The 13,570-nt window shown below is 37.3% G+C and overlaps 1 protein-coding gene across 1 annotated transcript in view; it reads right to left on the bottom strand.

Annotated features, from left to right (window-relative positions):
* Positions 1-13,570, bottom strand: part of CFAP47 (cilia and flagella associated protein 47) — a 566,656-nt gene that overhangs the window by 512,590 nt on the left and 40,496 nt on the right. Inside the window, exons 9-13 of the mRNA XM_047844880.1 lie at positions 10,095-10,284; positions 8,880-9,093; positions 3,329-3,481; positions 2,530-2,719; positions 2,337-2,433 (exon numbers count right to left, since the gene is read on the bottom strand). Of these exons, the coding sequence (XP_047700836.1) occupies positions 2,337-2,433; positions 2,530-2,719; positions 3,329-3,481; positions 8,880-9,093; positions 10,095-10,284 (844 nt within the window). The remainder of the gene's footprint in view (positions 1-2,336; positions 2,434-2,529; positions 2,720-3,328; positions 3,482-8,879; positions 9,094-10,094; positions 10,285-13,570) is intronic.

Below are 13,570 nucleotides of genomic sequence, written 5' to 3'. Positions count from 1 at the left end.
TTCAGAATCTCAGTGAATGGTGACAGATGCCAACTCTTTTTACCAGTCCATGTCACCTGCTTTCCCCAGAGCCAGATCCCGCTTGGGGCATTTCCCATAGTCCTCACTGATCTGAGGACTTGGCCACTGACCAGCCATACATAATAAGCTATCACCACCCAGATATTTACTCACTTCCCATTGTGTTGCCTCTGGCCTTGTACCTCTTTGGACATCACCTTTAGTCTGGATAATTTAAGAATTGGTATTTGGTGTTTTGTGTAGTGGGTTCTCCTTAAAGGGAGAATCAGCAAATCCATGTCAATTAAATCATTCTCTGCCCACATCTCCCTCAGAGCCACCCTAACCCTGCCTAGAATGAAATGAAAACTTCCTCTTCAGACTAGTACATATATTTTTATGTACATACTCTAAAGGTACAGTATCAAAGTGTAGAACTGTCGTAAGGACAGACATGCAGATCAATGGAACAGAACTGAGAGTCCAGAAATAAACCCTGACATATATGGTTAATTGATTTTAGACAAAGGTGCCAAGGTAATTCAATGATGAATGATAGTATTTTCAACAAATGGTGCTGGGGCAATTACATATCCACATACAGCAATATGAATTTAGACTCTTAACTTACTACCTAAAAACTCAAAAGGAATTGTAGACCATAAATACAAGATCTAAAAGTACAAACATTTTAGAAGAAAACAAGAAAAAATATTTGTGACATTGAGTTAGGTACAGATTTCTTGGGCATGAAATCAAAAGCATGATCTAGAAAAGAAAAAAACTGTAATAATTTTTTTTTAAAAAATCGATAAATTCAATATCATTTAAGTAAAAACTTCTGTGTGTTAAGGACCACTATTTAAAAAATTAAAAAAGGGGGCACCTGGGTGGCTCAGTCGGTTAAGCATCCGACTTCAGCTCAGGTCATGATTTTGTGGTTTGTGAGTTCGAGTCCCACATCGGGCTCTGAGCTGACAGCTCAGAGCCTGGAGCCTGCTTCAGATTCTGTGTCTCCCTCTCTCTCTCTCCCCCTCCCTCGCTCACAGTCTGTGTGTCTCTCTCTCTCAAAAATAAACATTAAAAAAAATTTTTAATAAACAAATAAGTAAATAAATAAAAATAAACAACAAAACCAAGCCACAGACTTTGGAAATCATGTATCTGATAAAGGACTTATGTCCAGAATATATAAACAATTGTTACAAATCTATAATAAGAAGGCAAATATTCAAATTAAAAACTGGGCTAAGAATTTGAAAGACATTTCTCCAAAGGAAATATACATTTATGTCTATTTAAATGCATGAAAATGTACTCATCATCTTAGTCACGAGGAAAATGCAAATCAAAACCACAGTGAGAACATTTCACATCACAAGGATAACTATAGCCAAAAAGAAAATAACAACTGCTGGTGAGAATGTGGAGTAAATATAACCCTCATACATTGTTGGTGGGATTGTAACTTGGTGCACTTTGAAAAGTTTTTGGTAGTTTCTTGAAATGATTGACATAAATTTACCATACAACTCAGCAATTCCACTCCTAGGAATCTAACCACAAGAAATGAAAACATACATTCACTCAAAGAATTATATGTGAACGTTTATAGCAACATTATTCACAACAGCCTCAGACCAGAAACAACGTGTGTCCATCAACTGGTAAATGGATAAACAAAATGTGGTACTCCGGTAAAATGAAATGCTATTTACATATAAAAAGGAGGCGCCCCTGGGTGGCTCAGTTAAGCATCAGACTTCAGCTCAGGTCATGATTCCATGGTTGGTGGGTTTGAGGCCTGCATCAGGCTCTGTGCTGACAGCTCAGAGCCTGAAGCCTGCTTCGAATTCTGTGTCTCCCTCTGTCTCTGCCCCTCCCCGGCTCACACTCTGTGTCTCTTGCAAATAAATAAATAAATAAATAAATGTTAAAAATTTTTTAAAGATATAAAAAGGAACATTTATACCTATTTATACCTATTGGATGAACCTGAAAAGTAGTATGCTAAGTAAAAGCAGCCACATAAGAGAGAATACATATTGTTATGATTCCTTTTATATGAAATGTTCAGAATAGGCAAATCTATAGTGAGAGAAAATTGATTAATGGTTGCCTGGAGCTATGGCTGCAAATTGGGAGTAAGTACATATGGTCCTGAGGGTGATGGCAGCATTCTAAAATTGAATTATGGTGATGGTTGCATAATCCCATAAATTTACTAAGATTCATTGACTTGCATACTTAAAACAGGTCAATTTTATGGAATATAAATTATACGTCATTAAGCCTGTTAAAAAACAAAGGATTAGTAGGTTTTTACAGATTCTTACCAACAATTACTTGATGAATTTGCTTTGGTGTCAAAATTAAGCTGCAGTCATGTTTTTCATGGGGTGTGGATGGGTCTGATTTAAGTCCTTTGAGAACCTGTGGAAAACCATTACTCCAAAATTAATTTTCAATATTAACAAAAGATATTTTAGGAATTCTCATGGCTTCATGAAATTAAAATATCACACATGCCTTTGTTTTCAGAGCCTTTGTCTCCTTGGATGCTATATTCCTAGTATTTAGCAACTGGTTACGTCTGATCCGACGCCGTGCTGCAGATAATTCCTCTTCTATTTCCGTTTCTGAGAGCGAAGGTGACTTTAGACCTGATGCTGGCTGTAATCCTATGTCTGTATTGTTATATGAATCCATACATTCCCTACTGAAATCATAATAGTAACTAATTGAAGCCAAGTGTTTTAGAAAATACAATAGCAAATCCAAACATTCCCCATATTGCATGCTTTTGCTGCCCCACTCAGAACCACTTAAGCAGAATGATGCGCTAATCTGCATAAAATTGTCCTTTGCTGACAAGACCCCATTCTTAAACACCTCACCAAGGAAATAGCGCCCACCCCACCACACCCTAAGACAGCTCACAAGAAACGGCTGAAATGGAGCACAAAAGACGAGGCCCTTTGGTTCAATGTAGGAACAACTATATGGTATAATTTCTGCTTCAAGAGACCTTAGGCATCAGGCTGAGTGTAAGCCTTATTTGAAACACATCATCTCTCAGTTCTCTTGCCTGTCCTATTTTGCTTTCCTTATCTTGTTTCTCCTTGTTTCTGGGGAAACCCAACCTAAAACATTCCCAAACCAAAAGTAAGGAAGGAAATAACTGCAGAAAAAAGTAGTTCAATGTTTTGCTATTTTCATATATGTAAAGGTCACTTAAATCACTGAAAAGAAACTAAGGAATAAAGAAAAAAAATTCTGTCTCTTCAGGCACCCCAATCTGTTCCATACTGTTTGAAGTAAACTTTACCTCTCTGCCTGTTTCTGCATGCGCACATTTCTTAAATGTTTAATATATCTTTCATAATAGTTTTCATGTTCTTGCTTTCCAATTCTTTCCAATTTAGTGTACGCAAAATCAGGATCCACATAGTTGTATCTTGGAATCTTTGTGAAAATCGTCCTACAAGATGAACAAGTTATGTTAATATTTATATATTTGCACTTAATCTATCAGCATTTATTGAGTGTCTCCTATGCCAGGGGCTAAGCACAAAATGGTGAATAGGGCAGATTCTACTCCTTTCCCTCATATCCTCTTATATAGCAAGATATTATTACACAAAGAAATAGAATAATATCTAACTTCCTTCCCAACCCAATTAGAAAAGCACTCCAAAAGGTCACTAGGATACAATGGTGTCTACCTTAAAACCACTCTTGAGGAATTAGTCAAACAGGCAATTTGAAGACTTTTAGATTTACACATGGGACTAGATCTGAATTTGACTAGTGTTTCCTAAGAGTTAATTACTTTTACATGATTATGATCAAAATTAGAAAAAAATATATGTAATAATAAATCCTTTTATTAGACACATTTTTTAAAAAATCTCAGAGCTTGGGGACGCCTGGGTGGCTCAGTCAGTTAAGCATCTGACTTCGGCTCAGGTCATGATCTCACGGTTCGTGAGTTTGAGCCCCACATTCAGCTCTGTGCTGATGGCTCAGAGCCCGGAGCCTGCTTCAGATTCTGTGTCTCCCTCTCCCTCTGTCCCTCCCTTGCTCACACTCTCTCTCTCTCTCTCTCTCTCTCTCTCTCTCTCTCAAGAATAAACATAAAACATTTTTTTAAAACATAAAAATAAAATCTCAGAGCTTATGTAATAACCATCAGTGAACCATAGAGAGAAACCAATTCATAAATTAATCACAACTACTTTATGTCTCATGTTCACTCATCTAAATTCACGTTCTTCCTTTCACCCACCATATATTTTCTATAAATACAAAAATTACAATTATTCACATCTTCTGTCCGTGGGCTGCCTCAATTCTCATCAAATTGTATTAATTATTAAGATTCTCACCCTCAATAATTAACTCAAGTATGAACTTATTAGTCATAGAGCCCAATGAAATTTAACATTTCTCCATGTTTTCAACATGTCCTCTATGGTTACAGTAAGATAACTTTAACTGAATGAGAGTCTTTAAGAGAGTTAGACAACGAGAGGGAAATAAACGCTTTGCTATTCAAAGATAGTTGTTGAAAATACTCCCCAGAACCAAAGCAATCTTGAGAAGAACAAAGCTGGAGTCATCACAATTCCAGATATAAAGATACACTACAAAACTGTAGCCACCAAGACAGTATGGTCCTGGCACAAAAAAAGACACATAGATCAATGGGAAAAACAGAGAGGCCAAAGATAAATCCATACTTAATATAGTCACTTAATCTTCTACAAAGGAAGCAAGAACATACAATGAGGAAAAGACAGCCTCTTCAATAAATGGTGCTGGGAAAACTGGACAGCTACCAGCAAAAGAATGAAAACGGACCACTTTCTTACACCATACACAAAAATAAACTCAAAATGGATTAAAGACATAAATGTGAGACTTGAAGCCTAAAACTCCTAAAAGAAAACATAGGCGGTAATCTCCTTGATATTAGCCTTAGTAATATTTTTCAGGATATATCTCCTCAAGCAAGGGAAACAAAAGCAAAATTAACTATTTGACTACACCAAACTAAAAAGCTTTTGCACAATGAAGGAAACCATCAACAAAATGTAAAAGCAACATACTGAAAGAGAGAAGATATTTGCAAACAATATATGCAATGAATGGTTAATATCCAAAATATATAAAGAACTCATACAAGTCAACACCAAAACAAAAACAAAAAAAGGAAACAAAACAAGTAATCCAATAATCCAATTTAAAAATGAACAGAGGACAGGAATACACATTTTTCCAAAGAAGACATATAGATGGCCAACAGGCTCATGAAAATGTGCTCAACTCCACTAATCATCATGGAAATAAAAAACAAAACCACAATGAGATATCACCTTACACAAGTCAGGATGGCTAGTATTAAAAAGACAAGGGATAACACGTGTTGATGAGGTTGTAGAAAAAAGGTAACCCTCCTACATTGTTGGTTTGAATGTAAATTAGTACAGCCACTGTGGAAAACAGCATGGAAGTTTCTCAAAAATTAAAAATAGAAATACCATAAAACCCAGTAATTCCACTTCTGGGTATTTACCCAAAGAAAACAAAAGCACTAATTCAGAAAGGTACATGGACCCCTATGTTTATTGCAACATTATTTACTATATAGTAAAGATATGGAAGCAGCCCAAGGGCCCATCAAATGATGAATGGATAAAGTAGATATGGTATACATATACTGCAGAATATTATTCAGTGATAAAAAAAGAATGAAATCTTAACATTTGCAACAACATGGATGGAGCTAGAGAGTATAATGCTAAGCAACATAAATCAGAGAAAGACAAATACAGTATGATTTCACTCATATATAGAATTTAAGAAATGAAACAAGCAAAGGGGAAAAAACAGACTGAGACAAATCAAGAAAGAAACACTTGCAGCACCTGCGTGGCTCAGTTGGTTAAGCATCTGACTCTCGATTTCATCTCAGGTCATGATCTTGTGGTCATGAGACTGAGCCCTGTATCAAGTTCCATGTTGGGTGCTTAAGATTCTCTCTCCCTCTCCCTCTGCCCCCTCCCCACTCACACTCACACACTCTCTCTCAAAAACAAACAAAATAAAAAACCAAACAGACTCTTAGACAACAATCTGATGGTTATCAGAAGGGAGATGGGTAGAGGGATGAGTTAAATATGTGATGGGGATTAAGGAGTGCACAGGTTGTGAATAGCACCTGGTGAGGTATGGAATTGCTAATCACTATCCTGTACACCTAAAACTAACATAACACTACATGTTAACTAACTGAAATTAAAAACTTTAAAAAAAAGGATAAACTTCATGAAATACCTCTTTAGCTTTTAGTAGGTGATATTTTTTAAGTGCAAAATAGAGGGGACAAAATTATTATGCAAATAAAACACTGTTCTTCATTTATTTATTAAAAAATATTTACTAGTGCCTACTATAATGCCTGACACTCTTCTAAACACAGGACATACTATAGTAAACAGAAGTTAGACAAAAGTTCCTGACTTTTTTTTTTCTTGTCAAAAATCATTAAAGAAATGCAGTAAGAAATAAAATAGCAATTACAGTTACCAATAATTTTTTTTTAATGTGTATGTATTTTGAGAGACAGCATGAGCACAAGCAGGGGAGGAACAAAGACAGAGAGAGAGAGAGAGAGAGAGAGAGAGAGAGAGAGAATGAATCCCAAGCAGTTTCCACACTGCCAGCAGAGAGCTCGAGGAGGGGCTTGATCCCACAAACTGTGAGAACCAGAGCCAAAATCAAAAGTCAGGCACTTAACAAAATGAGCCACCAGGTGCCCCTGTTACCAATAATTTAATACATCATTAAATTTCATTACTTAAAATTACTAATTGCTAACCAGAAAATAACTAAATTTTGCATTTCTATTAGTATGGAAAAGAGTAACCTGAGAAAAATAATTTTGGCCATGATATAAATAGGAAATGCTTAGTCTTCTTCAAAAAATATCTGGCATTTTTAGAACAAATGATTAAGACTGATTTAGAAACAAAATATTAATATTACATTAACATGTCTATACAAATATATTTGTGTAAGCATAGGAAAGGACTGAAAAGAATACATTAAAAAAAAGTGTTTCCAACAAATACTTCTGTATGGGATGGAGTGCAATGAGTCAGAGGGAGGGATCAGTTTTCCTTTATTATACTCATAATTACTTAAAATGGAGTCTGAGCAATTTTTACACTCCTTTGTTTCAGGGTATCTGTCAAACAAAAAAGAGCGAGAGAAAGGCTGGTATGGATAAAATCTGTAAAATGAAATAATAAAGACCGGCTATATAAAAACCCAGAATCTTCCAATTGTGGATAATAAAACAATTATGGCCTAAAATCAAATGATATTGCAAGAAAATGGCTGTAAAATTAAGTGAGCTTAATGACTTACCAAAGGTAAAGAGACAAGCAGAGAAAACCCAGGGATATTATCAAGTTTAGATAGTCTATAGTAGCATACAAGCAGGCAGAAAAGAAACTCATTTCAATCTTACAGGTGTAAAAACCAGGATGCCTGGGTTTCTTCTAAGCACTTGGAAGGCAGTAATTTCTTTGAGGTTTGGTGTGGGGAGTAAACTTAGAAATTCCCTGGGCTTGCACCAATGGGTTAACAAGGCATAAACAATTACAAAGCCATAGGATGCTCACACCCAAGTTTGGGTAAACAAGATTAGGCAAATAACAATAGAGAAGGGGGGCTAAGGCCCCCAGAATAAAGCGGGGGGGGAGGGGGCAAAGGTCCCCAAAATGGGGGGGGGGAGGCAAGGGCCCCAATACAAACGTATATGAGATAAGCAAGATTAGGTATTCAGGGTGAAAGTGCCCCCCAATTTAGTACTATAGCAGAAAGCTGCTTTCACAGGAAGGACCAAATTAGGTAAACAGGTAAATAGGGCTATAGACTGCTGCCATTGGAGTGACCCAAAGAGGAGCTGATTAGCAGAAGAAAAGGTGCCTTGTTAACCCTGAGGTTATATGCTCTGTCTTATCCCCTAGGCTAGCTAAGATAAACAGACAGAGTCTCCTGTCTGCTGTTAACAACCATCTGCCCATCTGCCCAGCACCAGGATTTTGGTTTATATTGACCCAAGCCCCTAACACCGTGTATCTTCAAAATCCCCTTTCCCTCATGCCCATGAGTTAATGTTCACAAATTTATTGTCTCTTTCTGCACGCCCATGATGTCTGTAAGCCTTCTAATCTTAATAAATACAGAGCAAGAACCCTTATTCAGGGCTCTTGTCTTTTCCCGGATATTAGCCATCTCTTGCTTTTAATCCTGTGTCTGCTCTCTTGCTGGTCAAGAAAGTACTTTAGACTTAGAGTCTACAACAGTTTGAAAGGATTTATATTAAGGTTTAACATCACTTTTGATCCTCATTATTGAGGTTTTAGTTCAATTTGGGGAAGGTTATGGGAAATGTGACTTTGAGGGGAACAAAGAGGATGATGATGACGATTATGATGTTTACTTTTATCTTAGAGAAATTGAAGCTGTCAACCATACTTAATGAATAGGACTACTATAAGAACTTGATACATTTTTTAAAGTGATTATTTCAATAGAAACAGCATATTTTAATAATCATCTGGCAAACCATTCACTTCCTGTCAAGCACACAGTAGAGGTGACAAGAGGTTAGACGAAGCAAATACAGTAGCATTCAATAACCATCTCCTCCAATGTAAAACAAAAAAAGGACAAAGAAAATAAAATTTTATTACTATTATTATTATTGTCATCATTAGTTTGTTACAGCAGGATCTGCTAAGACCTACATATCACATTGGTAATTGTGCCTTTAAAAATTTCAGGTTTTTAATACAGCATGTTACCTGAAATGCTTATCCTGGTCTCCAGACCTGATACTTGCAGCTCGATCATTGGGAAAAGCTATCAGTGCATCCTTCGGTGACTCTTTACTTAGGTGATGATTGTGAAGGTGTGTCATGGTTGATTGAAGCATTGCAACAGGCGCACAGTCCTTGTATTTTGGCAAGTCTCTGACCACAAACTGTCCCGTTGGATTACTGACCAAAGGGGATATACCTTTTATAGAATTGGATATTAAGTTAAATATTTTTTTTTAATTTCAGCTGTCCGAATAATTTCCATGTATTAATAGACTATACCATTGATTCTACCTTAAAATGAAGTCCCTAAACAAAGAAACACATTCAAAGAAATTCAAATAATTCATTAAAAAGTTTTTTAATGTTTATTTTTTTTTTTGAGAGAGAGAGAGAGAGAGTGCGTGAGCAGGGTCAGAGAGAGGGAGACAGAGAATCCAAAGCAGGCTGCAGGCTCTGTATCGTCAGCACAGAGCTCGATGCAGGGCTTCAACTCACGAACTGTGAGATCATGACCTGAGCTGAAGCCAGACACTTAACCTAGTGGGCCACCCAAGCGCCCCTACAAATAACCATTTAACAAATGAACCTACACAAAACAATTCTGAAATATAATGCATGCATAAAAAATAAAACATAGTAACTTGAAGGAATGCATTAGCCCATATGACACAAGTTTTCATAGATTACAGAGAGCTGAATATCAGTAATTTCATATGGCTCAAAGTATAAAAGATAATTGAGGATTACATGAAACAGCAGCAACGCAAAAATCCAAGGAGTGGTCAAAATTAGTTTATATTATATTACAGACTCAAAAGAAAACATAGAACATGAAAAACATTAAAATATGTAAATTTTATAGATCACTAAACCCGTACTATCACAATTGTAATCCTCAAAATGGCAACATGAGCAAATGTTGGGGACATGTTAGAAATGCAAATTTGGGGGTTCTAACAAAGACCTATTTAACAATCATTTCTGGGATGTAGGACAGTGGTTCCTATTTTAAGAAGGTTTATTTTAAGAAGGTTTAATCACATTTAAGAAGACTGCTTCCAGGTGATTTTGATGCATTCAAAGGTAAGAACCACAAGATTAGATTACATGTGATATAGATAGCTAAGCAGTAAGTGTATTAAGATAATCCATATAACCTTCATTTAACAAAAAAGGTAAGGGTCAATAATAGCTTACCAGGATTAACTTTCATCACAACTTTCTTGGTGGAAGGTTTGCAGACACTCTTGAAATATAAATATATTTGATGAAAAGGTTTCAGAGATGTAGACTGAAAATTTTCATCTGCCACTGAGCCAATAATCTCTATCAATTGCTTCACTTTAAAGACTCCTACTTGATGTGGAATGAATGAACATATCACATTCTAAAAAAAGAAAAAGTAGTCAATTGCTATAGACTAAATGTCTGTGAACCCCCAAAACTCCTATGTTTAAGGCTAATACTCAGTGTGATGGAATTAGATTAGGGCCTTTGAGAAGGGATTAGGTCATAGTGCTCTTACAAAAGAGGCCCCACAAAGCTCCCTAGACCCTTCTACCACGTAAGAATACAACAAGAAGTCTACAACCAGGAAGAGGATCCTCACCCAACTGTGCTGGTGCCCTGATCTAGGACTCCTAGCCTCCAGAAGGGTGAGAAATAAATTTCTGTTGTTTATAAACCATACAATCTATGGCATTTTGTTATATCAGTCCAAATGGATTCTAAAAAATAATATTATACTGTTGGAAAAAGTAAAAAGCAAATAAAAAAAACTTTATAAAATTTTACGGAGAGCTAGTTCATCACCGTGACATGAAAGTGGCTTAGAAATTCAATATACGGCATTGACAAACATTTAAGATATATATTATTGGAAAATTCTTTGAGAAATTATTCAGAATGATAGTATTGAAGCGCTTGAAGGATAGCAAATTAAGGATCTCCAAATACCCCCTCCTCCACAAACAGGAAGAGACCACTGGAATAATTGTCAAATCAACTTTACCCAAATTTAAAAATTACCTAAAAGCTTATAAAAAATCCCAGAAGTATTTATTTAAGAAAAAAAATAGCTGAATTTCTGAAAGCATAACAGGCTTCATGGCATTTTTAGACACTGTGATCCGATGCTCCTATTCCCAGTTTTGTGCTGTCTTTGAAAATAGCCTTGCAACTATGGCAGCTGTGAAAACCATTAGCCGAGTAGACAGGAGGGAAAAGAACAGATGTGGAGCTCTCCAAAAGCCCCACCACCAGAGAATTGTCCCTCTATGTCCAGTCTAGAAGCTAGCCAAAAAGCCTATTATAAGGGTATAATTTTCATTGACCTGGTTCAGAGCTCATTCCTTGTGAACAATTCTCTCCACTGAACCCCCTTCTCCTCCCGGCCCATCAAAAAATCCTCAGCAGGGCACTTGGGTGGCTCAGTCGGTTAAGCAATTAAGCATCTGACTTTGGCGCAGGTCCTGATCTCATGGTTCATGAGTTTGAGCCCCACATGGGCTCTGCGCTGACAGCTCAGAGCCTGAAGCCTGCTTCGGATTCTGTGTCTCCCTCTCTCTCTCTGACCCTCTCCCACTCATGCACGCACTCTGTCTCTCTCTCTCTCTCTCTCTCAAAAATAAGCAAACATTAAAATTTTTTTTTACAAAATCAGCAGCAATTGTTAATCACAGCTAATAAGAGGAAAATAAGAGGCAAAACAAAACAAAAAAGGAAAAAGAAAGGAAAAGAGAAACAAAAAACGAAAACATTCAGAAGGCATTTGAAAAGCTCTGACACATTCCTGGGAATCTAGATGACGGTTTACATGCCCAGGAAAGATTTGAGAAAGCTCCAATTTCTCACTTTTGCCTCACTTTGAGATGTTGTACAAGAAGGAATTAAAGGCCAAAAAGAGTTGTAAACTACCTGACAGAACAGTAAAGATTTGCCCCACCCAATACACTTACACAAAAGCTCTTAGCAAAGGCTGTGAGACTTACTGATTCAGGGAATTTAAGAGAAGCTCTGCCCAATCATTCACTGACCCCAAAATTAACTGAGAAGATCCTTGATTGGCTACACATAACAAAGAAAACAACCTTTACGGACTCAGTCTAAAAAAAAGCACTAAAGACAAAGAACAACAGAAACAAATAGCAATGACACATCTTGGGGGTATCTGATTTCCAGAGTTGCCAAATACTATCGTTTAAAATGCCCAGTTTTCAACAAAAAATTACAGGGCATGAAAAGAAATAGGAAAGTATAGCCAATACACAGAAAAACTCCAATCAATAGAAACTGCCTTGACGAAACTCAAATGTTAAACTTACCAAAGAGGATAAGTTGACTATTATAAATATGCTCAACTAATGGAAAATATGTCTAAAGATATAAGGAACAAGCGGGAATACATCAAACAAAGCCTTCTGCACAGCAAAGGAAACCATCCACAAAATGAAAAGGCAACCTAGGGGATGGGAGAAAATATCACTCATTAATCACCATCACTCAACATCACTAATCATCAGGGAATTGCAAATCAAAACCACAATGAAGTACCATGTCACACCCGAGAATGGGTATTATCAACAAAACAAGAAATAGAAATAACAAGTGTTGGCAAGGATGTAGAGAAAAGGGAACCCTCCTGTACTGTTGGTAGGAATGTAAAATGATGCAACTACTATGGAAAACAGGATGGAGTTCTTCAATCGATCAAAAATAGAACTACCATACAACCCAGCATTTCCACTTCTGGGTATTCATCCAAAGAAAATAAAAACATTAATTCAAAACACTCAAAACACTAACTCATTGCAGCATTAGTTACAAGAGCCAAGACATTGAAACAACCTGACCGTCCACCAAAGGATGAAGAGATAAAGAAAATACAGTACACGTATACAACAGAATATTATTTGCCAATAAAATAAGAACAAAATCTTGCTATTTTTGACAACATGGATGTACTTTGAGGGCATTATGCTAAGTGAAATAAGTCAGACACAGAAAAACAAATACCATATGAACTGACTCACATGTGGAATCTAAACACAAAAAACAAACAAAAAACCAAACTCACACATACACAGTACAGACTGGTGGTTGCAAGGGCAAGGGGAGGAGGATGGGCAAAATAGATGAAGGGGGTTAAAGGGTACAAATTTCCAGTCATAAAATTAATAAAGCAGGGGATCCTGGGAAGATGGCGGTGTAGGAGGCCGCTGGGCTCACCGCGCGTCCTGATCACTTAGATTCCACCTACACCTGCCTGAATAACCCAGAAAACCGCCAGAAGACTAGCAGAACGGAGTCTCCACAGCCAAGCACAGACGAGAGGCCCACGGAAGAGGGTAGGAAGGGCAGAGAGGCGGTACGCACTCCAAGGACTGGCAGGAGGGACCTGGGGCAGAGCCCCCGAATGTGGCTTGCAAAAGCAGAGGGGCCAGACAGAGTGTGTTCCAACAGCAAGCGGGACTTGACATCCGGGAGGTCATAACTTAACAGCTCTGCTCAGAAAGCGGGAAGGCTGGAGAACAAAGGGAGGGAGAGCTGTTGAGCCCTGGACGACAGAGCTCAGCTTGGCGGGGAACAAAGGTGCTTGCCACCGCCATCTCCCTCGCCCATCCCCCAGCCAAAATCCAAAAGGGAACCAGTTCCTGCCAGGGAACTTGCTTGTA

Source organism: Prionailurus viverrinus, chromosome X (assembly GCF_022837055.1).
Source record: "Prionailurus viverrinus isolate Anna chromosome X, UM_Priviv_1.0, whole genome shotgun sequence".
In the NCBI taxonomy this organism is placed as follows: domain Eukaryota; kingdom Metazoa; phylum Chordata; class Mammalia; order Carnivora; family Felidae; genus Prionailurus; species Prionailurus viverrinus.
This window is presented reverse-complemented; position numbering and strand designations above follow the sequence as displayed.